Source organism: Diceros bicornis, chromosome 13 (assembly GCF_020826845.1).
Source record: "Diceros bicornis minor isolate mBicDic1 chromosome 13, mDicBic1.mat.cur, whole genome shotgun sequence".
Lineage (NCBI taxonomy): Eukaryota > Metazoa > Chordata > Mammalia > Perissodactyla > Rhinocerotidae > Diceros > Diceros bicornis.
In genome coordinates this window covers 23992269-24018238 of record NC_080752.1, presented here as the reverse complement: position 1 = coordinate 24018238, position 25970 = coordinate 23992269, and the positions used below count along the sequence as shown (strand labels likewise).

At 64.5% G+C, this 25970-nt stretch overlaps 1 protein-coding gene across 4 annotated transcripts; it reads right to left on the bottom strand.

Annotated features, from left to right (window-relative positions):
- ARHGEF16 (Rho guanine nucleotide exchange factor 16) lies at positions 1-24476 on the bottom strand. 4 transcript variants are annotated; one of them, XM_058552722.1, is made up of 16 exons: positions 24372-24475; positions 21063-21230; positions 15375-15981; positions 13424-13469; positions 12072-12229; positions 10342-10398; positions 9757-9917; positions 6657-6809; positions 6356-6485; positions 5445-5519; positions 5010-5102; positions 3393-3544; positions 2712-2900; positions 1740-1813; positions 1047-1148; positions 1-231 (listed from the first exon to the last, which is right to left on the bottom strand). In XM_058552722.1, exons 3-16 carry the CDS (start codon positions 15960-15962, stop codon positions 92-94), a joined length of 2118 nt encoding a protein of 705 aa, XP_058408705.1. In that variant the 5' UTR covers positions 15963-15981; positions 21063-21230; positions 24372-24475; the 3' UTR covers positions 1-91. The 4 variants fall into 4 exon arrangements, with proteins under 4 accessions (XP_058408705.1, XP_058408706.1, XP_058408703.1 ...); XM_058552723.1 differs by having other exon boundaries at positions 24394-24475; XM_058552720.1 differs by lacking the exon at positions 21063-21230 and having other exon boundaries at positions 24394-24476.
- Positions 24477-25970: the final 1494 nt, after the last annotated feature.

Genomic DNA, 25970 nt, shown 5'->3' with positions numbered 1-25970 from the left:
CCATACTCCTCGGAGCTGGACGCGGCCACTGCTGGAGTATGAATTGAAGCTGCTGCCGCCGCAGCCTGGCCTCCCAAAGTGCACGCCCTGGCTACACGTCTGTCTCCACCCGCAGGCGCTCCATCCTGCGCACGTTGCCTTCCACGGCCACGCGGCTGGTGATGCACCGGGCAAAGTCCTCGGGGAACCAGCCTGTCTCTCCATCCCGCAGCCTCTCACCGTAGAACCATCCTGAACCCAGATGCGGGGCAGGTGAAGGCAGGGTCCTGGGCACCGGGGGGGGCCCCTATGTTGGCACTCCCAGCCCTCTGAGCTGCTGTTCCAGAAGACGCCGGGGCCAGGCATCTCTCTCTTTTATTTTGTGTGTGAGGAAGATTGGCCCTGACCTAACATCTGCCAATCCTCCTCCTTTTGCTGAGGAAGACTGGCCCTGGGCTAACATCCACACCCACCTTCCTCTACTTTACATGGGATGCCACCACAGCATGGCCTGACAAGTGGTGCGTCGGTGCGCGCCCGGGATCCGAACCTGCGAACCCCAGGCCGCCACAGCGGAGCACGCGCACTCAACTGCTTGCGCCACTGGGCCGGCCCCCAGGCATCTCTTAGAGCTGACCACCACCCCCTCCCGCCAAGGGGGCTTTGCTCAAGGCCACACAGGCACCTGGTTTTCTGTCAGGTGCTCGCGCTGGAGACTGGCAGTGGGGGTTGAGCTGGCCCCAGCCAGCTTTGCCCGCCCAGTGCAAACCTGAGCGAGGGCCTTGGGAGCAGCAGAGCCACCCTCCTCCCACTTAGGACACAATGACAAGGAACCCACTTTTGATCCTGCGACTCGTCCTCGAGGGAAGGTGCTGCAGGGGGCCTTGGAATGAGGCCCACCACGAGCAGTGCAGTAACTGCTTCCGGGGGGCTGGGCTCGGGGTCAGCCATCCATGCCAGTGCACTCCGGACCCTCGCCAGGGCCCCCAAACTCTCACTCGGCGCCAGCCTGCCCCGGCCCCACTGCCCATCCCATGCCCGCCCCAGTGCCCACCGCCAGGGCTCACCATCCTCCTGCTCCAGGATCAGGACCACATCTGCCTGCTGCAGCGTGATCTCATCCACCTGCTTAGCCAAGTAGGCCTTGGTGATCTCCACCTGGAGCAGGTCTGGGGGGAGGGGACAGGCGTTAGTGACGGGGGTGTCCCAGGAGGGGTGGGCTCAGAGTTCTGCAGCCCCAAGTCGGGCAGGGCTCCACCTCCCTACACATCCCGTGGGCTAGTATTGGTGCGGCCTGAGGGGCCCCCCAGATGTCCCAGCACACGGACACGTGGCAGCTTCTTTCCAGCTAAAGGGGAGCCCCTCCAGAGGCCGCAGGACAGGCTGCTCCTGCTTTCAGGGCAAAGTGCCCAGCACTGGCAGATGGCACTCCCACCTTCTAACGGGGCCAGGGCAGGGCCGGAGCCTGGGTGACAGATGTATGGGCCAGCCTGCTCCAGCCTGTGGCCTCAGTCTCCCCCAGCTGCTGGGCAGGGGGTACTGTTCCCTCCCCAGTGCAGGGAGGGCAAGGCCCTGAGACAGAGCTGGGTCTGTGTGCACAGAGGGACACGCACGTACCTGGGGTGGGGGCCCCTCACCAAGGCGGGTCACCCTGGGGGTAGACTGAGGGGTGGACAGAGGGCTGCACGGTAGCTCTCCTCTCCAGGCCAACCCCCTTCCCCAGGGCCGGGAGCCCTGCTCTGCGCAGGGCTAATGCTCACCTCCTTTGTTGGTGGGGCCCTGCCCCTGCCGCTCTCTGTGCGTGAGTGCCGTGATCCACCGGGCCCGGTCACTCCTGGGGGCCAGAGAGAGCGTGAGCCAGGCCCTGAGGCCGAGCCCGCCAGCCTGGTGACCTTGGGCTTCATGCACACCACCCCCAGTGTGGCACTGTGGGAAGATGGGGGGTCCCTGAGCGTCCCCCCACAGCCCTGGAGCTGGGACAGGCAGTGGCGATGAAGGCACTGCCTGACCAGGAGTCGTAAGTGGGCGGCCGCCCTGGGCCTCCCCTCACCCCCCACGCTGGGGGCCAAGGTGTGGGAAGTCACAGAACGAGTCAGCTGAGCCCGAGTGACACCTGCCCAGTGTCCTAGCTGGGCGACAGCTGCACCCCCAGAACCCAGGCTGCCCTGTGCCCCGACACTGGGCCCTGAGCCCCCTGCCTCTTGTCAGTTTGCTATTTGACACACAGGCCTTGGCTTCTCATCTGGAAACAGGGCCTTGCTGGAGGGAGCAGGGAGACTGAGCCCCTTGTTCCCCCTCCCTCATCCGCTGGGCCCCTCAGTGCCAGCATCTTTCTGTGTGCTGCCCTCCCCACACTGTTCTGACCTAACCCCCCACTGCCCCATCCTGTGCTCCAGCCCCGCTGTCATGGCTGCTCCCTAGCAGAGGCCTCCTGCCTCAGGGCCTTTGCATGGCTGTACTGCTCCCTGGGTTGCCTTGCTGATGAGGCCTTCATCATCCACCCCCAACTGGCGCCACCTTCTCTGTCTTATTTTCCTCTTTAGTCCTCCCCCTTCTGACACACGGGACAGTTCAGCTGCTCATTTTGTGGCTGGTGAGCTCCCCCCTGAGGAATGTGAGCTCCGTGAGGCCAAGGCTGTTCCTGGCAACCGCCACAGTGCCCAGCACGCAGTAGGTGCTCAGGACCATCAGTGGCACGAATCCCGCCCCTCCCCCGGGAGCCCCCGTCGTACGCGGAGTCCGAGGACAGCAGGATCTTCTCCTGGCGGCCCTCACTGTTGTGCAGCAGGGTCACCTGGAAGAGGTGGGGCACGGAGGAGCTGCGGTTGCCTCCCCCAGGCAGAGAGGGCTCCGAGGGCTCCATCTTCTGGACCTGGATGTGGTCTACCTGCGCGTAGTCCTGGACCAGAAAGCTGTCCTCACTGTGGGGAAACTGGGGGTCAGCCGGAGGCTGCAGCAGGTCTGTGGGTGGCCTGAGCTCTCCCCCGCTCATCTGGCTCCCCGCAGAGCTGGGGGCCCAGCAGCCAGGACGACGTTCCTGAGAGCCGACCCCCCCGCGAGCCTGGAGAACAGGGGCCGCGAGCTTTCAGGTCCTGGTGGCCTGGGGGGCAGACCCAGGTCTGCAGGCGGAAGCCAGAGCCAGCACGGCCGCATCAGGTCATGTGTATGGCGCTGAATGCCCACGGGAAGATGCACGCATGTCCTCGCGTAGGGGGACCGAGGCCACTGCTGTGGGCAGGCCAGGCTAGGATGGGGCCCTGCTGTGCACCCCCAGTGCTGACGTCAGAGGAAGCTCAGGGCCGGCTCCCAGCCCACCTGCCCAGCCCCCAGCCCACCTGCCCAGCCCTGAGGCCGTGGCTGCTACCCACTCCCCAGGGCGAGCCGCGCAGCCCAGCACGCATAGGTGGGCCCACCTCTTCTTCTTGGTGACCACCAGGACGTCGTTGAAGAGGAACAGGTAGCAGGTGGGCCGGCTGGCGAGTTTCCGGAAAAGCCCAGTCTCCTCCACCAGGAAGAGCTCCCCGCGCTTCAGCAGCCAGCGGGAGGCCGAGATCAGCGGGAGGGACTGGGGGGGACAGAGCCGGAGAGATGAACCATTCCCGAGGGGGATGTGCAGCCGCTGGGTGGGCACCTATCCCTGCCTCTGAGAACCGGGTGACTGGCTGTCCCCGGGGCTGGACCAAGGAAGGGAGCTGTGCGTCCCAGCCTCAAACAAAGGGTCATTCAGTCGGCCAACAGGCACTCATGGGGCGGCTGCTCTGCACCAGGCCCCAGGCCCAGATCCTGCCCAGCAACCCAGGGCGGCCTGCCCTGCCTCAGACCAGGCCCAGGGGCTCGCTTGGCACCCACGGAGTGCTCCCCCAGAGCCAGGGAGCGAAGGCGGCCCTGGGGAAGCCTCCACACATACCTCCCACCCAGTGGGGGAGCTGACAGCATCTATGCACACAGACTGTGTGAGGGGCCGGGGGCCTTTCCTGCAGATGGAGCACTCGCCCCACTGCAGCCTGGAGAGCAGGCCAGGCTACAGCAGTGACAGGTGAAGGACAGGTGGGCAGGACGCGCCCAGCCCCCGCCACACTGAGTCCTACATCACCACGGCCAGTGCTCACGCCTGGCACGAGGCTGGCGCTCAGACCCAGCCTCCCTCCCACACAGCTGCTGCTTGGGCACGTTAAGCTGGAACAGGAAGCAGGCCTGGCTGGGGAGGGAGCGAGGTGGCCTGCCCACCAGCCTCTGATCCCCAGACATGCCCCACCCCACACCTGCTGGGACTCTGAACCCGGCACCCTCCTAGCTCCGGGCCATCACCACTGCTCCCCGACCTGGGTCGCCTGCTCTCCTGCCCTGGCGCCAGGACCAGTTTTGAGATGTCACTGAGGTGAGGGCCCTGCTCAGAGGTCAGCCAGGCCTGAAATCGGGTTCTTGCTCTGACCTCCGAGTGGCCTGGGGCATGGCGAGGTGGGGGGCCCGGGTCCACTGTCGGGGACAGCTGCGGGGCCAGCCACTGGACAACACTGGGAGGGGCGGGTCCGTGGGATGGTGGGGGCAGAGGTCTGAGCCCTGTCTGCTTGGGAGGGGGTGTGGGCTGCCAGGCCCCCTCCCCAGAATGGATGGACTCGTCTTGGCCTCACAGGGAAGCCTGAGCTGGCGCTGAGGTCACTCCTTTCCCTGTTCTCAGCCTGGTGGAAGGGGCCCTGGCCCAGGGTGAGGCCTCCGACCGGCCTGCCGCCGCCTGCTCCCCTCACAAGGCTGCCTGGGGCTGGTCTGCCCTCTGCCCATGCAGCTCTGGGTGGGGGCGAGAGGCCCTCCCACCCATCCAGCCTCAGGCAGGAGGGCTGTGGCCAAGGTGGGGGAGTCACAAGGGACACTCCCAGAGGGGGAAACTGAGGCCTGGAGAGGTCGAGGCAGAGACCTGGGGCCTCACCACGGTGGGCTCCCCCAGAGGCCTCTCTCCAGCCCTCACAAGGGAGCAGTGAGCCCTGACCTCACACAGCTGGGCTGGGAGTGGTCTGAGTGCCCGGACTGCCCACCTTGACCTTGCCGAAGTCCAGCTGGGTGTGCAGCGTGTACATCTGCTCCGTGCGCTCCATCTTGTGAGCCCCTTCGTTGCACTGCTTCACCAGCTGCAAAGTGTGTGCCAGGTGTGTGCCAGGTGAGCACACAAGGGCAGGCTGGGCCGTGGGCCGCAGTCCGGCCCCTGCGTGTGCCCAGCACCCCACTGGCCCAGTCCACTCTAGCTGCCCGTGGTGCCTGCCCTCCTGGCTATGTTGGTCCCTGCCCTGCTATGGGCTCACCAATTGTGTCCGAGCTCCACCCTCTCTGGGCCTCAGTTTCCCCACTGGTACTGGGAAAAGCTTGAGATGGACAATCTGGAAACCCTCCCTGCCCTGCCCTCAGGGTCTCTGGCATCCAGGGAGGGGGACGTCGGGGGGCAGACCCCGGGGCTGGGCTGGGTCCTGTCTCACCTTGCTAATGGCCTTAAGTGCGCGGCTGGCAGCCTTGTACCTCTGGGGGTGGCCCTGGGTCTTGAGGCAGAGCGTCTGCAGAGAAGACACCAGATGTGAGAAGGTGCCAAGTACCCTCCCGCGCCCCAGCCTCAGGGGCCCGCATGGGGCAGGGGCTCCCCTACTAACACCAGACCCCAGCGGGGGGCTGCAGGGGGGTCAACAGCCAGCCCCCAAAGGCTGACCTCTGCCAGGTCAGGCTGGTCATGTAGGAACCTGGAGCGGGCGCTTCCCCCCAGGACCCCACCCCTCCAGTCCTTGGCCATCTCAGCCCAGCCTGGGGAGGCCCCCGAAACCTCTCTTTCTACACTTCCCAGAGGGAAGGGTCTGGCGTCCCATCTGGCTTAGACAGCTGACCCACTGAGCACGGGTCACATGCTGCCTCTGGGAGCTTACCTGCACGTGTGTGCATGTGCATGTGTATGCACTGTGCATGTCTGTGTGTGCACGTGTGTATGTGTGCATGTGTGTGTACCTTTCACCCATGTGCCCCTCTGCCCCATGAGCCGGCATCTCAGAGACAGGAGCCACTCCAGGGAGCAGCCCAGGACTGACGCTTGGCAGGGGTCTAGGCGACACCGGATCAGACTCATTGATGTGAATGAACCACGTGAACCATTAAGTGAGTGGAGGAAAATCCACGAAGTGCTGAACAGCTCCCACCAGAGAGCTCTGCGGGCGACGGTGACAGTCGTCGTGGCCACTAAAGACGTCGTATAATTGTCCTCACAACTGTCACGTAACACAGGCCAAGTGTCGGGGAGAAAGTCAAGAGGGAGCAACGCCTGACCGAAGGTGGGGCCCCGGGCAGCTCAGGTCCCTCAGCAGGCCGGCCTCCTTCCCCCTGGCCGGGGTCTGGGCCATGTACTCACGTCCGTCAGGAGGGGCAGCCGAGTCACCCTCTGCATGGGCAGGATCAGGAAGGAGATCATAGGCAGGCCCCCGCACGCGGGCCGCCTCTCGATCTCCCTCAGGACCTCACGGAAGGCGGCATTGCTGCTTCTGCAACAGAGAACAGGGCTTCCCCTCAGCTGCAGGGGGAGGTGCTGCCGGCCCACACAGAAATCAGGCGGGACCTGCAGAAGACAGGCTGCGAGCAGGAATGTGCTCCAAAACCAAGGTGCCGGATTATTCCAAGCCCAGACCCTCCTGGGGCCCCGAGGCCCCACTCACGTCAGTTTCTGCAGAGCGCGCTGCTGGTAAACCTCGTTGGAGCAGTAGGCGACGTAGGGGTGGAAGTGTTTCTCGGCGTGCTCCTCCAGGATGTCACTGATGTCCTCCACACACACCTGTGCCTTGTGCCGCCGCTCCAGGTCCTCGAAGAAACTGCGGGGGGTGAGGACCAGGCCCTGGTTGTCCACTGCCACACATCACATGCATGCATGCACACACATGCCATCACGTACACACATATGCCATCGCATACACACATGCCATTACACACATGCACACACGTGACACCATGTACACACACGCACAACGTGCCATCACATGTACGCATGCGCACACACATCACAGACACACCATCACACGTCATCACGTACACACATGCACACACGTGCCAGCACACACACATCATGTACACACGCACAGACGTACCACCACACACATGCACACACATGACATCACGTACACGCATGCACACACATGCACACGAGGCAGGAACCCAGCTAAGCTCCCAGAGCCAGCACAGCAGGCTTGTGGTGGATCGAATGCCCAGGCTGGCGGGACTTGGGCCAGTGCTCCTGGCAGAGGGCTGTAAGCCATGGTCCTCCTAGGAAAACCCCAGGACAGATCAGCTCCTTAAACCTGAAATAACAGGGTAAATACCCATGGCCAAAGCCATGGCCACTTCCCACTAGCTTCTGGCAGATTCTAGCAGTATTGTGGGATGTGGACAGGCAGGACGGAGAACTTGTCACTCTGACTTGATTCCCTGGGACTTGGGTCAGAGCTGCCAGGATCTCACGCATGGCTGGGGCAGGGTCAAGGGACGGGGCGGGAGCTCTGGGCAGACTCTCTGGAGGAGACTACCAACCCCCTGATTCCTGCTGGGATCTCCTCCTGAGGCTCCTCTGTAACCCAGGCCTCAGGCAGGGAGATGAGCATGAAGTGCTGGCCCGGTGTCACCGGGGCTCTGCCCCACAGGCAGCCATTGCCGCCGTAGCTGGGCCTGGCTGGACCCATGTCAGGTCGCCTGTGTGCAAGTCCGGGGCTGGAGCCTCCAGTGCATCCTACATAGCTGGAAAGTGCTGGACCCCGAGGCCCCATCACTTCTCCAGGCCCTGGCCATGGCAGCCAGGAGGCCCTCCCACCCCAAGAGCTCTATCCTACAGAAGTCCCTTCCCCTGTGGCCCTCAGTGCCGGGCTCCTCAGCCGAACCCCAGGCTGGAGGCTGCGTTGGACGGCAGCGTTTCTCCCAAGTCCGACTCTTTCAAAGCCCTCCTGAGCAGGGCTCCTGGGGCGGCCCTATCTGGGAGATAAGACAGCTGGCTGATGGACAGAGAGCAGAGTCCCTGAGCGCAGACCTGCCCCCACGCGGGGAACGTCAGGTGGCCCACACGCCTCCTTGGGGAGTGACCTGGCTGAGGGTGGCCCTTACTATTCACCTGCCCAGGTAGGGGAAGCAGGGCGGGATGGGGAGGAGGTCCCAGGTCCTCAATTCCGAGGGACCGAGGGGGCGGCCGTCAGCCCCACCCAGGACCTGTGGCAGGGCCACCACCTGGGAGGAGGACAGTCAACCCCACCAATCTGCAGGCCCTGCTCCTTTGCAAGATGGGCCTCACCCTGGTTATCCTTGGCAAAGACGGTGATGGTCTCAGGGAAGGGGGTCGAGGTCTCAGCTTGCAGGTGGGCAGGGATCCCTCAGGCCCCACTCACTGGCCCCAGGCCTGACCCTCCACCCACAGGGGGTGGGTTCCTGTAAGTGGAACATTCTGAGAGACAGCGCTCTTGGGCAGCTCCAGCAGATGGGGACGGCATGTCAGGAAGGGATGGGGTCTCCCTGCTGCACCAGGAGGGAGTGGGAGGCCCTGGCGGCCCAGACGCAGGGCCGCACACATGTGTGTGCATAGGCAGGCAGGCCGGTCAGTGCCTCCCATGGGCGACTCAGAGGGCTTCTGAGAAAGCTCTGGGAGAGCCGGCCCTCAGCTGCTGACCCAAAATAGCCAATTTCTGGGGAGGCCACTGTGAAGGGCTGGGATCTGCTGGGGCCCAGCTCGGGGTGGTGGGGGGACAGTGATGGCCAGCCTGAGGTCCTGCGAAGGTCAGAAGCAAACAAACGATAGCAGGTTCCAGGCCCTCAGCCCCACCACGCTTGGGGGACAGGGAGCAAGAGGTCAGAGCTGGGCGGAGGGGCAGCCGCTCTCCCAGGTCCCCACCAAGTCAGGGGCTCTGAGTTTCCCAGGTGGTCACTGGAGCTCTGCAGGAAGTCCCACCTCCAGGCACAAGATAGTCCCCCCGCTCCCCCTCATGGTCCTGACACTTCCACGGAGGCCACAGGCAGCAGACTCAGGGTGGGACACTGAGCCACCAACCACCTCACCCACCCCACCCCTGCAAGGGGGGCCCATGGGACCTGCCCCGTCGGGTTACAGACAACACTGAGGCTCAGAGATGTCAGTGGAGATGCCAGAGGATGTCGTGGAGTCTCCTGGGGTCTCCCAGGGTACAGCGTAGTGCAAGGCTGAACCCACAGAGGTGCCACCTGGACCTCACCCTCCCAGGGAGTAAACACACACGCCTCCTGACACACACATGCACACGTGCACTCACACACATACAGGCACATGCACACACAGGCCCATGCAGGCCTGCAGCTGCATGCCCGGCCCCTCCTCCACCTCCCAGCCCTGCAACCAGAGCCCAGGGCTGGGCACCAGACACCGCTGGGCGGAACATGACCCAGGGCTGCAACCCAAGGCTTCCTCTCGCCCTCTCTGCCCTGTGGGCACCTCACGCCTTGTCCTCTGGCCCTCTGTGCAGGGGGTCGTGGTGGGAACGTGCCTGTCAGCGGGCAGGGCCATGCCCTGTGGGAGGCGCTCCACCTCTCAAACATCCGGGGGACAGGGTGCTGGGGGGGGTGACATCCGTGCTCTGCTGTCCCCAGGGCCGGCTCTCGGTGGCCTCAGGGCCTGTGGAGGCTCTCACTCCCTCCCAGCCAGCGGCTGCTCCAAAGCTCCATCCACACACACAGGCCAGAGGTGGCCCAGAGCCTTGGCCTTCCCTCCCTCCCGAGAGCCTGCCGCCAGGCACGCGCACGGCTGGGCCTCACTTCTGACTGGCGCTCAGGACATCCAGAATGTTGGAGAAGAGGTGGTGGTGCTCCATCTGGGTCATGGTCGCCCGCAGCTCTCTGCACTGCAGGAACTCGGCCACCAGGATGCCCAGGCTGTGCTGGTAGGAGAACTCAGACGTGAGGATCTCGAAGATGGCCTGCGAGGGAGGAGAGGATCAGGCGTGGCCACGCCCACCAGGGCCCTGCCCTCCACCCGCCCCTGCACAGGGATGGGGTTTTTTTGATGAATGCTCAGGCCAGGGGGATTAGATCTGTGTGCAAGGGCAGGCTGGACACAGGCCCCCTGGACAGTCCCCTGGAAGGGTTGTCAAGACAGCCTCGGGGCCGGGAGCCCAACTCCCTGGTTTGCGCTCTGGCTCAGCCACTTAAGAGCTGTGACGCTGGGCAAGGACTCCCACCCTCGTCAGAGAAGTGGGCCCCCACCACGGCCCCACCCCGCCGAGGGCGTCAGCCATCATCCCGGTGCCTGGCTCAGGAGGCGGCCAATGTGTGGGCAGACGGGCGATGTCACCATGGCTGTTGTAACCCCAGGTGTGTTGTGTCACCTGCCCGGCCCCTCACCTCTTGCCTCTTGCGCTCCTCTGCTGGCAGCTGGTCCAGGATGCCCGACTCCACCACCTGAGGAGGACAGAGGCCCGGGAGCCACGGGCTGCACATCCTGGAAGCCCATCCTCCCCCACCAGACTAGAGCCAACGTGGACGGCAGGGAGGCTTGGAGGTAGGAGCCAGGCTGGCCCGACAGAGCCGCCTCTTGTGGGACACCTGGGGCCGCCCTTGCATGGGGAAACCTCCCCTGGACAGGCCACCCCTTGAAGAGCCCTGGGGCAGCTGAGGGAGAGGATGGGTGACTAGAGGGAAAGGCCGGCAGGCACTCGAGGGTGGGGAGGGGGCCCTGATCCACAGAGAGCTGCCTGGGGGGTGGAGAGGCACAGAGCCACCAGGAAAGCTGAGGGGCGTGCCGGGCCGGGTTACTCAGCGCCCTGCCCGGGAGGTACTGGGTGACACCAGCCCAGCGTGGTGCACCGGCCCAGCTCTCCACCCCCTCGGGCCCTTTGGCAGTGGCCCAGGCTGCCCTGGCTGGAGAGTGGCTCTCAGCCACAGCATGCCCACCACATCCCTGCAGAGCCCACCAGGACAGGCTGGCTGCCCCGCTGCCTGGGGGTGCCTCCTTGGCAGGACCCGGGCCCCCGATTCCTGCCCTCCTCCTCACTGGGCTGGGCAGAGGTCGTCACCAGTGCCCAGGGCCGGGGCTAAACCCCATGCCTCTTTCTCCAGCCAGGGACTCGGCCGAGATACCCCAGCTCTGGTGGCCAGGACCAGAATCTCCGGCAGTGCTTCAAGGGTGCAGTGTCGTGAACACCACCCCAGACCCGGGAGGTCATGCACACCCAGCTCCCAGCACACAGCTGGCACCCAGCAGGCGGGAATTAACATGCATTTCTAGACCTTTCCATCAGCCTGCCCTCACCCCCATACTGTCCCCTCCCTGGCTGGGGGTCCCATGTCATGCAGTGTCGTGGAGTGTGGCGGGCGGGCACAGTGCCGAGGCCCCTCTCGTCGTCCATGGGGGTGCAAACAAGGAGCCCGACTGTGCCTCAGACAGAGGAATGGCGCCCACACCCTCCTGCTGCCCACCACGCCCACGGCCTGCAGTAAGCTCTGGCCCTCGCCTCTCAGGGGATGGGGGCACGAATCTGTCTGCCCTGTGACCAGCTGTGCCCTCCTGGGGTAGTGACAGCCGCCTCCCCCTGCACTTGCTCCGAGCACAGGGGCCTCATCCCAGCTGTGCTCTCCACCGAGCCCCCCACAGCCCCGCGGGGCAGGAACCAGCCCCACGTTCAGACGTGGCAAGTGAGGGGGTGGCTGGGTGGTGGCACAGGGCTCAGTGTCACAGCCAATGCCTGGCCCTGGCCCCCAGCCCTGCGCCCACTCCTCTCCCCTCCCGCCTCCTCACGAGGACCCTCCCAGACCTTCCCTGGGGGCAGGGCCCTGGGAAGGGGGTCCCTCGTGCCCACAGTCTGAGCAGGAAGCAGAGGGCACAGGGCTGCCCTGTGGGATGCCCACCACATGTGCACCGATGGCCCAGGCCCCTGACTGCCCTCTCCCTCCAGTGACCACCCCCAAGGTGTCCCACAGGGCAGGGCAGCTCTGAGGACATCAGGAAGGAGACCCCCGCTCCAGGCTGGGCACAGAGGGGGCGCTTCTGAAAAGCTCCCCTCCTCACCGGGAGGACACAGGCCAGCTGTGCCCACAGGCTCGGGGAAGAGCCTCACCCACCATCCTGGCCTTACCTCGGGGAGCTGGCTCCAGGTGACCTGGGGGGGCCGGTAGCTCTTGACCACGATGGGGACGTCCACCTTTTGGGCTCCCTCGGGGCTGGAGGGCTCATCATCTGACTCTTGGCTGGTAGTCAGGCCCCGCTCCCGGATCTCCTGGTAGAACCGGGGGTCTGGGGAGAATGGGCGAGTCACCTGTGGGCCTGGGGGCTCTAAGCAGGCCTGGCCCCCCGACGAACACATAGGCCAAGCCCTCCCAAGGGGCCTCTGGAGGCTCTGAGAGCTTCAGGTTGTGCAGGACCCCTGGAGCAGGCTCCCCCCAGGTGGGCTAGCTCCCATGGCTGTGCTGGCCAAGCTGAGGACAGGGCTGCTGTCCCAGTGTGGAACATGGCACCTTCAGACCCGGGTGAGCCGGCAAATCAGAGCTCCGCAGGGGCTGCCGAGCCGGCCTGGGGGAGGGGGCTTTGGGTGGTGCTGTCCCCAGGCTGGGTGGAGGGCGCTGAATGCTGGGTCTCAAGAGCCCTCTCACTGGAGGCGCGATTTCCCGCTCTAGCTCTGCAGCAGCCAAGCATGCAGCAGGCCCACCGGCCGGGCTGGTGCATGGCTCCTGGCGGCTCTGAGCCCTTGAAGCATCTTCTCCCTCTCTCCCTCTCCCCTCAACATCTCACTCGCAGGCCTGGGGCATCATTGCGGCTCTTCTGGGAAAGGAGGCCCGGATCCTGACACCTCCTCACTCCCGGTGGGGGTCCACAGAGGTCTGGGGGCTGCCAGGGAAGGAGGGCCCTTCCTGGCTGGGGCCCCTGCATCCTCAGAACCCCGGGCCGGCACCAAGGCCCCCGCCCCTCACACCCACTGGGCACTCCATCCTGGCTGTGCGGGCACCTACCCCTCAACCTCCCCCATGGGGTCCCATTGGCACCCCACTCCACAGCAGGCTGAATGCACTGCTCTGGGCCCTTCCAAAGCCCAGCCATCACCCACGCCCTCCTGAGCCCCCAACACTGGGCTCCCTGCCGACCAAGAAGGTTCCAGGCAGAGCACACAGCACATGCATCTGAACCCGAGGCCGGTGCCTCCTGTCTGGCCTTGGTTCCCCACCCCCCTCATCCACCGTGGAGGCTCCGTCTGTCCACTGCCTCCGAGATAGTGCAAAAAGGCATCCAAAGGAACTTTCTAGACCTTTCTAGACCCATCAGAGCTACATGGTCAGACAGGCCACCAGTTCCTCCAGTCCCCGGAGGGATCCCATCCAGCATGTTCTCTGGGCCACTGCACCCAGGCCCTCCCCCTCCCCCAGGACAGCCCCAGAGAGACCAGCCTCACCCGGGCCGGCCCAGCCCCCAGTCGGCCCCCACAGCCACTCTCACCATCCTTGAAGGAGCCCTTGTGTGCACGTTTCCGCCCCAGCGTCCTCTGTGCAAATGAGACACAGAAACAGCAGCAGTCAGCAGGGAGGGAAGGCGTGTGTGGGTCTACAGCAACTCCTCTGCCCAGGAGGCCCAGAGACCTCAGGGCACCACGTGTGAAGCTGTGCCCAACAGGAGGGGGCTCTGCTGGGCACACAGAAGGTGCTCAGTAAATGTTGGCTCCATGAGGGATGTGAGGCCACCAAGCAGAGGCCAGGGCAGGTAGGATGGAGTGGAATGGGGCTCAGAGCAGGCAGGGCAGGTAACCAAGGGCTGGGCAGATTCAGGAGAGCTGCCTGGAGGAGGAGGCAGAATTGAAGTAGCTGAGAGGGAGTGTTCAGGAAAATAGAGTGTCCTGACTGGGTTTAGAGGGAAGCCTGAGCAAGGCAGGACAGGTGTGGTTGAGAGAAGGCCAAGAAGGGAGACCGGGGTGGAGCTGGGGCCACACACAGGTCCCCATGGAGTCCAGGACCCGGGCTGGCAGGTAAAGCAGAGACTGGCGGGTTACAGTCCAGCTCCCAGCACAGGCCTGGGGTCCCAGCAGCTGACGGTGGGACTGGGGAGACAAGTGGGTGGCCCCACACCCTGGCTCTGCCTGTTGCCCACTCAGAGCCTGCCTTCCTGGCTGGGACACACCATTTTCCCTGACCTCGCAGCTGCCCTGGTTCCAGGAAAGTGGGAGCTGCTTTCTTGAAACCAGCTGGGGCCTGAAAATTCCCCTGGCTGGTCTGGACCATGTGGTGCTCCCAGCTGCGCCCGGCCCCGCTCCCGCTGCCCTGTGCCCCCCCAGCACCCCCACTACTCCCCCTTCCAGGTCTGGGCACACGCTGCTGCCTCAGCCCTCCTTCACCTGGGGCCCGCCCTTGGCCCACACTTCTGCTTTAACCCTCTGTCCCCCAGGCCCGCCCCGCCCGGGCCTGAGCTGCTGGGAGCCCCTCCTCCACCCTGAGCGCCTCCTGGGCCTGCCCACGGGGCTCACCCCAGCACCCCAGCACCGCAGGCACAGGGAGCACTCGGGGAACGTTCGCTGAATGCATGAGCCAGCAGTGAATGGATTAATGGACCCCGCAGGCCTGGCCCTGGTGGGTACAGAGAGCTGAGGTCCTGAGACAGCTTCTGGGGCCTGGAAACCTCAGGTTGGCATGGCAGGGGGGCCGTGCCCCCCTCCCAGGCCAGGGGAGTCTCTAGACTGAGGACAGTGGCCAAGGCCCTCTCTGCCCCTCCCCTCTGCATGCCAGGCTTCCAGGATTCTGACAAGTGGTCTCCGCTTCTCCCCCGGCCAGGGCCACAGCTCAGGGTCCAGGCCAGAGCTCACGGCAGAGGAGCCCACCAGCACAGCAACCACGGGTCCAGAGGTTTCTGGGCTAGGGCGCCTTTCCCACCAGCCCTGTGCCCGTTTGGTTCTCTCGAGAATGCCGAGGTACACGGCTGTCAGACAGGGAGGAGAGGGCACACGTGCAGAGGGAGCATCAGACTGCTCCTGAGTCCCGGACGGGAGCCCCTCGGGCAGACCGAGCCAAGGCCAGTCGCTACTGTGACGCCGTCATTGAAACCTGTCCTTCAGACAGGCCGGCTCCCCCTCGGGGCTGGCCTCTCCCCAGGCTCTGCTCCCCATCGTGGCTGAGAGTGGGGATGCCAGAGTCAGGGGTCCCGGGGTCAAACCCTCGACCTTTCTGAGCCTCAGCTGCCTCACCTGTGAAGTGGGGACATGCACACTCCACTCGCAGGCTGTCCGTCGGGCTTACCTGGAGTAAGCCACGTCAGGAGCCTGCACGTGGCAGGTGCTCACGAGACGGCAGCTGTGTGATGCAGGGGTGTGCCAGTGATGCTCAGGCCCCTGCCAGTCCACGAGCTCCCGAGGCACCTCGAGGCACGGCCCCCACCCCGCTGTCCAGGCAGATAGGCCCCCTACCTTATTTTTGGCTGGACACCGAGTGGACGGTGGGCTGGGCTCCTCAGCCAGAGACTGGAGCTTGGGGCTGAGCTGGACGGGACCGCCCTCACTGCCCGGCGATCCCAGGCCCTTCATGGCCGCCCGGTAGGATTGGTTCCGCAGGTTTCGTCTAAGCATCCCCCCGGGACCCATGTCCATGTCGTCTAGGGAGAAGCTGGGGGCCGAGAGGAGCTGGGGGTCCCGCCGGGTGGCCTCCTTGCTGAGCACGGCCGCCCCAAAGCTCTGGTGGCGGGCCGGGGCCTTGGCCTTGCTCGACACGGCCAGGCTCCTAGGAATCAGCTGCTGGGTGCCCATCTTGAGGGCCGCGGGGCTCTGCGTGCTCAGGACGATGGCCCGCGGTGCCTGGTCTTCAGGGGATGGAGGCGGGGGAGGAGGGGACGCTGGGGTGTCAGGCTGGAAGCCGGCATTGTCCGTGACCCGCAGGGAGCCCCGGACCATCGGGAGCCCGGACGCCGGGTAGCCCTTGGCATCGAGCCGCAGCTCCGAGTGGAAGCGGTATTCCAGGAGCTTCTCTTCCAAGGAGCTATCCGAGTGCCGCTGGGACATGCTGAGTGGCCACAGGGTCCTGGGGGGAAGGACAGAGGTGAAGGCCATGCATGGACATCCACCCTGCAGCCCCCAGCACACTGGCCCCATTGGCTCCTCTGCAGCATCTGCCCTGGGCAGAGCCCGTGCTCAGGACGCAGAGCTCGAAGGCCGGTTACGTGGCCTGGAGCCGAGCTGGCCATGCAGAGCCCATGGTCACCTGGCCTCCCCTGGGGGATTCGGGGCAGTCTCAGGCCTGCCGGGACCCAGGCTGCCGGGACTGGGGCAGAGGACAGGTGGCTGGTTCTCCGAGTCTAGGGCCTAGGTGGGGCAGCCTGTATAGAGGCTGGCCCTGTGAGGTTGCACACGCAGAGGACAGATTCCCGAGCTGGGGGAACCAGTGTGGGGTGGGGCGGGGTGCATGGGCCTGGGGCCTGCAGACCTCGACTGGAATCAGCTAGTCCTTGTGGTCAATGTGAGGACAATGAATAACGCTGCCTGCGGAGCTCTTCTGAGGCACACGTCAGATGGGAGGCAGCAACCCTGGCCTCCACTTTGCCCCGAGGCTCCGGAGCACCCCAAGCCGAGCTCTGCTCTGCTTGTTTGGGAGGATTATCTCACCCACTCCCGGAGGCATAGGCTGTCTTTATTCTCATTTTGCCAATGAAAAAATGAGGCCGAGAGAGGCCCAGGGGCCTGCCGGAGACTCAGGATAGGATGCGTTGGAACCAGGACCTGAGCCCAGGCCTGCCTGACCCCCGGCCCTTTCTCTGAGCCGCCCCGCGCAGGGATACCACTGTGGCGGCCGTCTATGCAGCCTTTCCACATGCCCAGCGACACGCTCACATTTTTCCACATTTCCAAACTCAGAACGGGGCTGACAAGCCCTGTCTCCAGAGCCTTGCCAGGCACGGTCACTGTGCGCGTGTGAACGCAGCAAGGGAGGGAGGCCTTTGCAGAGCTCCGACCCCGAGCCCACAGCCCCAGGACACGCCGCTGCTCCGTGGGCATTGCCGTGGCCTTTGACGGTTGCCCCCTGTGGGCTGCCCACTCTCCAGCATCCCTTGGCTACTCCAGCCTGTCCCTCCTGGCAGCTCATCTTCCCGTCTCTGCCCCTTCACCCTCTCCATCATCGCCTGCCCGGCCCTTCCTGCAGCCCGCACCTGGCAGCTCACACGGCAGCAGGCAGCCAGCCTGACGTGGCCGTAAGTGCCGTCCACCAACCTGTCCCACTTTCCTCCTACCAGCGCAAGAGAGGGCTGAGCAGAGGGACGTGTGCCCGTCCTGGGCAGAAACCGGGGCACGAGTCCCTCCATGCCTTCCCCCCAGAGCAGTGAAAGGGCAAGTACTCGTCGGGACGGAGGCCCGCTGGCCTGGGACCCCGAGTGACCGAGCTCTGCAGAGCCCCCCCGAGCTGGGGCAGCAGCAGTCAGAAGTGAGGGCCTGTTTGTAAGCACTTTGTGGGCTACTTGTTGCTGCAGCACAACCTGGCGGCCTGGCTGATGGCGCATTGTTCAGCCAGTGTGCACGGTCCACCTCCACCTTGCACACCTGGGCCAGGCAGGGCCACTCACCATCCCCACGGACACCAGCTTCTGCCCCTGACCAACACACTCTGAGGGTCTGTTCTCCCACCACCACTGTCACCTCCCCCTGCTGCTCCGGAGCCTTGGTTTCAAAATCCATGAAATGGATTTTGACAGTAACGCCCACCCTGAGGGGCTGAAAGAGTCCATGGGCTCACACGTGTGAAGCGTGTAAACGGGGTCTGGCCCGCCGAGGGGCCACAGTGCTGTGACCACCGAGCCCACACTGAAGAAGAGACACCCACGCTCCTCATGCTGCACCCACAAGCGGAGCAGGCGCCAGCTCAGGAGGACTTCGTAGGATCAAACTGCAAAGGAGAAAATGCACTCCTTTTTCTTTTCCTTTTAATTTTAATAAAAACGGGGATAGCCACCATTCCTACGCTCCTCATATATGCAGAACTGGCATAGTGAAAACTATAAGGGCCAGGAGGGTGGAAGCCTACTTTTCAGATGGAAAAACTAAGCTCCGGGCCCCTGCCCGGGGGGCCCAGCTGGTGTGAGCCTCGCTCAGAGCCACACCTCGCGCCCTTGCCAACTTCCCCGTGGATCCGGGAAGGAACGCCGACCTAGTTCATCCGACAGCTCTGACGTGGGCGTGGGGCTGTGACCCGCTCTCTCCCACTCCAGGGGGCACGCAGCCAGACGTGATCAGGGCTGGGTGAGTGGGCACCAGCCAGGGACACCACCACCTGCCGAGGACCCACCAGGGGGTCCCAGCCTGAGCCCACCTCACACATTCGCTGCCCAACGTTGGGTCTGGGTGCTTCTCCCGCGGGAGGTTCTGAGCTTGGGCCCAGGAAAACCGGCCACATGGAGCCACCTAAATCCCAGTGCAGTCGCAGCGACTTCGGAAGCCGGGCACCCGGAAGCCGGGCTCTCCGCCGGCTCTGCTCTCCCAGCACACGGGCGCTCGGAGAAAACCAGCCCAGAAGGGCGCGTGCGGCCGTGCCTCCTGGGCCCCAGGGAGGAGCTGCCCCGCGCCGGAGCACCACCCACGCATTCCTGGGGACATTCTGAGTCACCCGGCTGCCACACCAGCCCTCCCCCGGCCCGGGCAAGTCTGCACCGTCCCAGATCCGCCCCCCCAACGTTAACCTGTCTGCATTTTACCCCGGCCTGGCTGAGAAACGGGCTCCTTTTAGACTTTCATCTGTATGCAGGCCGAGCAAAACACACCCAGTGGGCAACCAGGAGACTCAACGTCTGCAAGTCCTTTGATTCCAAGCGTGAGGTGTTCACCGTGGGGGCATTTACACGGTTATAAAGAGCAGGTGGCACTGCAAGGCCAGCACCACGGTTGTGCACCCAAGTGCCCGTGAGCCCCTCATCCTCTCCTTCCTCCCTGTCTCGAGCACTGGACCCGGCCAGTGGCACAGCCTCTCCCAGGAGGGGGCAAAGTCTGCTCTGGGCCCAAAGGTGCCCAAACGGAACCTGTTGGCCGAGCCATTGCCGGGTGTGACCTCCATTCCCAGCAAGGTGGCCAGGCCCACAGGCCTGGGGTGCCACCAGCCCAGGCCCCGAGGAGAGTGGGCACTGTCCCAGACCACAGGTCACTGCCCCCTCTCCAGGAGCCCCTGGCCCCGTCTCCAGCCCGAGCCGACTCCCCGGAGCTGCAGCCACCGCAGGCACCATCTGTCTTCTCTCTGATGTCTAGTTTACCACAGAACCACGTGGACAAAGGTTCAAAAGTCAAACAGCACCCAGAGGCTTATCACGAAACACAGGAGTCCCCTCCTCCACTGCCCTGTCCCCCACAGGCCACCACTCCGGGCTCTTCAGTTTTTCCCTAATTTCTTGATCTCCCTACTGCAGGCATCGCCCACCCTCTCCCAGCTGCAGGGACGGGGGCCGCAGCCTGCACAGCGACACCCCCCGGTGTTTGCGGCAGCACGGCGGCTGGGCCCAGCAGACGCCGGCGCTGCGCCTCCCTCTCGTTAATAATTCCCTCCTGTTTACTGCCGCTCTCCTCTTGTTAATTTTTCCCCACGTTCCAGTGTCTGGGTCACATGTTCCATACGGTCAATGCATCAGCTCCGTTTCCCCAGACCCGTCCTCTCTCCCTGGCCTTCTCCGCACTGCTTTCGGGCCGCCCGGGTTCTCCTTCCTGCTCCCCTCCCTCTCTGTGCTCCAGCCTGTCCCCACGCCTTCCCGAGGCGGTGGCCCGGGAGGTAGGTCTTTGACTGTCTGAAAATGTCTTCTTTCTGCCTTTCCCTTGGCCGGTGACTGGGAGTCCAGAGTCCGTGGGAGATCGGTTTCTTCCAGAATGGAGGAGCCTTCCTCCTTGTCCTCCAGCTCCGGCTGCTGATGAGACATCGACGCCGGTGCCTCTGTGCTCCTCGGATGGTGACCTGAGGCTCGACCCAGCCCTGCTGAGGTGCGGGGCTCCCCGCCCTCCCCAGGAGCCCTGGTGCTCGCTCAGGGGGACGAGCCCATGGGGACGGGCCCCGTTCACTTCCTGAGCCATGAACTTGTGCATCCTTCCAAGCCGGTGCTGCTGCCTCCAGGTCCTGGCGTTTTCCGGTGTTATTCCTGGGATAATCTCTCCCACCTGTTTTCTCCGATCTCTCTGGAATGCCCATTAACGAGTACTGACATCCGTGAGATGATCTCCTAACTTCTGACCCTTCTCTCCTACTTTCATCTCTTTGTCCTCCTTTGTGGACGTTCCTCGACATAATCTTCCAACTTTCCCACCGAACACTCACTGTCGTTTTCACTGCCCTGCAGAGAGCTCTCCTGCTCTTTATTCATAGCACCCTGTTCTTGCTTTACGCATGCCACATCTGCTATCAACGTCAAGGATAATGATTACATTTTCTTTTGAACTAGTTTCTTCCTCTTCGCTGGCCTGACTCTCCATGCACGCATTTCCTCCTTCGTCTCAGCCTCTGTCGGCCCCTCTCTCTCAGGCACCAGGCTTTCCTCACACATCTGGTGGTCCCAGCTGGCTGTCTGCTTCTATTTAGGAAACAGGTATTGTGCTCCTGGGAGGCCTGTGTGCCCGGTGCACACACATGTATGTGAGCACACAAGTCTGCCAGGCAGGCTGTTGGGGACCCCCCGCTGGGTTCATAGCCGGCGGCCTCTCCTGTGGCCCGTTGGTTCTGCAGAGCGTCTCTTTCAACGTCCCCACTGGAGGCTGGCCTTTGCCTGGCGTCCTGGAGCCGGTGCAGGGGAGGGGCTGAGAGCACAGACTCTCCTTTCAGCTGCCCTCAGGGCAAATGCCAGCCACGCTATCTGGACAGCAGTGTCACCAGGAGAGGCCAGATGCCCTGCAATGACCACACGGGCTCCAGAGGCAGGTCTGCTCCCCACCAAAGGCAGCCCCGGAAGGCTCCTCCAAAGATGCCCATGGCCCTGAGAGCTGCGTGCTCTCTGTCTGTCTGTCCCTCCGTCTCCCCAGGAGTCTGTGGGTCCTCTGGGGGCAGGGGTAACCTTCCGTTCACATCCCCACAAACAGTCGGGCTCAATTCCCACACTGACAAGGGAATGACGAATATCCTGGGCACTTGCTCTGCTCTGGGGTCCTCACCCGGTACCGTGTCCTTCCTAAGAGGCCCCGGCGTTCTGTGCCGAGAATTAATCCTCACGAGGACTTTGCTTCAAGCGAGCAGAAACTGCCAGGGCAGCACCACAGGGAGCTTCCAGATCCATCTGTGCCATGGCTTTCTGGGGACCTTCAGGTGACTTCCTGCTCCTCCTGTTCAGGGTGGGGTGGGGAGGGCCCCCAACGGTTGAGCCCTGGGAACCCACAGCACTCAGTTTTCCCTTTGCTCTACACTTGCCCTGGTGTCCCCAGCACACAGGCAGGGGTGCGTAAGGGACACTCAGGACTGGGAGGGAGGAGTGGGGGCCCAGGGATGAGCAGGTGGAGTCAGGGGACGTCCCTGGACGGCCTCCAGTGACCCGACGCAGCCTGTCCGGTCCTAAGCTGCACTTGGCCCCGCCCTGGCTCTCTGCGTTTCGGCCCGGCTTGGCCCAGCCGGCCCCTTGCAGCCCAGCGCCCCGGCTCCCTGGTCCTTCCCAACAGAGGGGCTTCCCGGGACCCCAGCAGGCTCAGCACCGTCTCTCCTGCTCCCTTGCAGAAGCACGATCCTCCCGGCCTGGGCCTGGCCTCTGCTCTCACAGCCACCAGGACCCAAATCACACCGAGTGTGGGACCCGCCAGCTCTCAGGGGGGATCTCTGTGCCTTCTGCCCCGGCCTCTAGGTCCAGCTGACCCCACCCCACGGGTGGGGCTGTCTCTCCAGCACCAGCTGCCCGACCCGGGCCTCTGCTCAGGCAAACTCAACCCACAATGCTAGCCTTGTGCTTGGGTAATTCTGCCCGGCCAGGCTGGAGACAGAGTCGCATGGAACTTGGGGACAGGATCTGGCTTTGTAAACCACGCAGCAAACAGGTCCATTTGCGAGGTGGCCGGGGCAGCTTGGGGGCTCTCAACCAGGGTGGCTTCTTCCTCTTCAGGGACACATGGCAGTGTCCAGAGACATTCTTGGTGCTCACAGCCAGGGCTGAGCTACTGAACTGTGGCTATGTGGCCAGGAATGCTGCTCAACACCCCACAGTGCACAGGACGGCCCCACAACAAGGACTGTCCGGAACAGATGCCCACAGCGCTGAGGTGGAGAAACCCCGGCTTAGCCAACCAGACGTTCTCCCTTTACGTTGGGGGTCGGGGGAGACCCACCTGGTGGCATGCAGCCCCACACACAGCCTGGCAGTGGGGAGAGGCGGCCAGGTGCCTTTTGCTCCTCTTACCCGAGCAGAAGCCTCCTCCCTGTGACACCTCCAGGCACCGGCAATCGCCACGGAGAAGCCCACCTTCCTGGCTCAGCCCGCAGCGCCCACCCGCCACAGGCCCACGCATCGTGCCGGCTCCCAGCTCTGAATCCAGATGCCCCATAAATCCGGCCCCCTCCCATGCTTGGCTGGCACATGCGGTGCTTCCCCAGAGGAGCTCCGGATGGGAAATCAGAGCCTGGCGTCCGACAGGACCCTGGACCGGTGACCAACAGGTGTCCTCCAGATGCCTCCTTGCCCACTGTCTTTGTCCTCAACCGGACTTCCTGCAGGTGGGTATCCTCCTCTCCAACAGGTATGGAAACCAGGTGTGGAGGAAAGGTGACCTGCCTGGGTCAGGCTGCCAGTCAGCCGAGAGCCGGACAAGGAGCTGGGCCCCGTCCTGACCCAGATCACTGCCCAACAGGTGAGCTGGGCGGGTGGGGATGCTCACTAGAAATAAGATGCTCTCACGGACGGCCGGGCACCCGAGTGCGCTCAGTGCCCCCGGAGAAGGAGCCAGCAGCTGAGAGCCATCGGAAACCGAAACTAAGATTCCCGGATGACACCCATGAGCGGCTGTGCCCATGAGATCACGCCACCGACGCTGTCCTCAGGGGCAGCAGAGGTGGGGACCCCAGCAAGCCACTTCACCTCTGTGCCCAGTTTCTCCACGCGAGGGTGAAGGGTGCCCCCTGCGTAGGGTCAGAGACGACCCCCGGGGAACCAGAGCCCTCAGACGGGGAAGCTCTGCCAGCAAAGGTTTCTCCCAGCAGGTATCCAGGCAGGAGGGGGCGGGCCCTCTGCCTGCCTCACTCCATCTCATTCTCCAGGTGACTTCTGTCCAAGTGACTTAAGACCTACTTCTTGCGGGAAGCCCCCAAGCCCCCGCCCTCCCGCTGCGGCAGACTGGTGAGAGTCCTGCCTGCAGCCCACAGCCTCTGCCTGGTCGTGCCTATGACCTACCTCTCACAGGTTCTTGTCCTCCTGGGGCCCATGGGCATCGTAGGGGCAGCGACCAGAAGGAGCTCAGCTGTTGCTGAGTCAGCGCTCTGAGTGGCCGCTCCTATGACTCCCGTTTTCCAGGTGAGGAAACTGAGGCCCAGAGGGCTTAAGTGACTTGCCTTAATTCACACGGAGCTGGGATTTGAACCTGGGGTCCCCACCTCTAAGCACGAGGCCTGAGGGTGTCAGGGTAGACAGGTGTCTAGGGTCAGGGACCCTCCCGACAGTCCCAGCTAGGGCCTGCAGGTGCCATGCACCGCCTCGTCTGGGGGGACCTGGGACCCCGCACTAGGAGGTGCAGACTGTGCACCGGGAGCACAGAGGGGAGAATCAGGACCTGCCGGCTCCAGGTCGGGTGCAGAGGGTCCCCCAGGCCGAGTGCTGAGCTGAGGTCCACCCACATCTCCAAAGGGATCCTTGCTTCCCAGATGCAGACACCAGGCTGGGCGGCTAAGACAAGCGTCTCAGCGGGAAGTGGGACCCCCACCCTCCTCCACTCCCCCTCCCTTCTGAGCTGAAGACAGAGCAGGACCCCTCCCTGCCGCTGAGTCTGCCCCACCCCCCGCCCCCCGCCCACCACGGCGGGGGAGGGGTTTGTTGTGGGGAGGGCTCTGCATTCTTGGGGCTCCTGGCCCTTGGGGCCAAAGCGGCTTTGGGCAGCAGACTCTCCCGAGCTGTGGGAAGGGTCGTCTCATCCCCTCTCCTGACTCCCCTTTTCAACGGTCCTGGGGCTTCCTGAGGGTCTCAGCTCTGACGTCTAAACAGGAGCCCCGGCGCAGAAGACTTCCCCTCGAGGGGTCCCCTCGGGGCCCTAGGGAGGGCACCGGGCAGGGGCGGGACGCCGGGGGCCGGGGGCCGGGGGAGGAGTCGGGGTCCGGGCTCCTGGTCCAGCCGGCTCGGCCTGCGGGCTCCGCCCCTTCCCGCAGCCCCATCTAGGCAGCCCCGGGGCAGGGCTGGCGGGAAGCGCAAAGGGAAGGAAAAGCGCCCCCAGGATTCCCGGCCCCCTCCCCGAGGCTTACCCCACCCCCCAAGTTCACTTCTCCCCCCGTAGGCTCACCTGTTCCCCACCCCAGGCTCACCTGCGCCGCGGGGCGGAGGACGGGGCGACGAGCGCGGCGGCCGAGGCGGGGCCGGTCCAGCCTGCAGGCTGCGCCCTGGCCGGGCGGCCGTTCCAGGCCCCGCTCTGTCCCGGCCGCTCGGTCCCTCCCTGTCCCCGCCCCCCCACTTCCTGTTCGGCCCGCGGGAGGCGGCGGCGCGCTCCGGCCCCGCCAGGTGGGTGCCCAGGTGGGCAGGGCGCGGGCCGGGCGGCTCCGGCTCCGGCGCTGGGCGGGAGGGAGGACTGGGTGCGCCCCGGGCACCTGGCCGCGCCGCCTGCGTCAGCATCCCCACCTGGCCGGCCGGCGCCCACGTGACCCGCGGCGGGGCGAGTTCGCGCCGCCCGAGTCCAGGCCGGAGTCCGCCAGCGCCGCTCCGGAACCGCCCACCTCCCAGGCCGGCGTTGTTCGCCGGGTGTGGCGCGAGTGTCCTCGCTTGCCTCACTGCGCCCCTGAATCTCTCCTTCCGCGCCCGGCTCTGCTGCCTTCTCCTCCAGGAAGCCCTCCTGGAAGGTGGCCAGCCCTGGGGGGAATCTGTTTGCGAGGCCTCCACTGCTGCAGAGACGGCTCCACCTTCCGGATTCTTTGAAGAGTGAGCTAGAGGGCAGCCCAGGAGCTCACAGAGCACTCCAGCCGCCTTCATGGTGAGTTTGTTACTATCATCCCCGTTTTACAGACGAGGATACTGAGGCCTGAAAGGAAGGTGCTTGCTGGCCTGCACAAGGCCGAGCCTGGACTCCACGCCTGGCCTTTCCAGGCCTTGTCCAAGGTGGGTGAACTGGGACTTCAGAAATCAGCCTCCCTTGTGCTCCAGGAGGGGCTGGGGCAAGCCAGCTTCCATCCTGAGCTGGGGCCCACCTGCCAGTCTGCCAGGCGGGGGCCCCCCTCGACATCCTACCTGCCGCGTGTCACCCACCACCTCCCATTCCCAGCCCCACCCAGCCCAGGGTGGCAGCAGTGGAGTGCGCTCACAGCGTGCCTCTGCTCAGGAACTGCCCGTGGCTCCCAGGGGTCTCCTCCACCAGGGCAGTGGCCTTGACTTCCCTGTGCAGCCCACCCCCTTGCCCGCACTCTGCCTGTGCAGCCCCTCCCCTTCCCCGGGGAAAGCCCACCTGCCTGTTCGCCAGAATGAGAAAGGCTGGGAAGCGGAGCCACGGGGTGGGGGGTGGGGTGGGGGGCGCGGGTTTGCTTTGGTGGCATAACCTGGGGGAAGCTGACCCGTGGTGCCTCTCATCTTCCTGAATGCCCCGGGCCCTTCGGCCGGGCCCAAGGTTCATCTCCAGCAAGCTCCTCCTCCTTCCGCTCTCCCTCTTTTACTCTGGAGTATCTATTGAGTCCCTACTGTATGCTGACTGCTGCGCATGGCGTCGGAGATACAGCCATAAGCAAAACTGACGTGGTCTCTGTCCTCATGGAGCTCACTGCAGCGGAAGATGGACAAATGTGAAATTACAGCCGAGGAGTCACCACACATGAAGGGGACAGCGCTATATGAGGTTATCACAATGTGTGTGTGTCTGGGGGGGGTGCGGTAAGTCAGCACCACTGCCCCTAAAAAGGGC

Excerpts from the sequence above, each read along its gene's own strand:
- ARHGEF16 (XM_058552720.1), bottom strand. The coding sequence starts at position 15,962 with ATGTCCCAGCGGCACTCGGATAGCTCCTTGGAAGAGAAGCTCCTGGAA. Across the intron at positions 5,520-6,355 it reads GGCTGCCCCTCCTGACGGAC|ACGCTCTGCCTCAAGACCCA; the intron begins GTGAGTACATGG and ends TCTTCTCTGCAG. Across the intron at positions 1,149-1,739 it reads GGGCCCCACCAACAAAGGAG|ACCTGCTCCAGGTGGAGATC; the intron begins GTGAGCATTAGC and ends CCCTCCCCCCAG.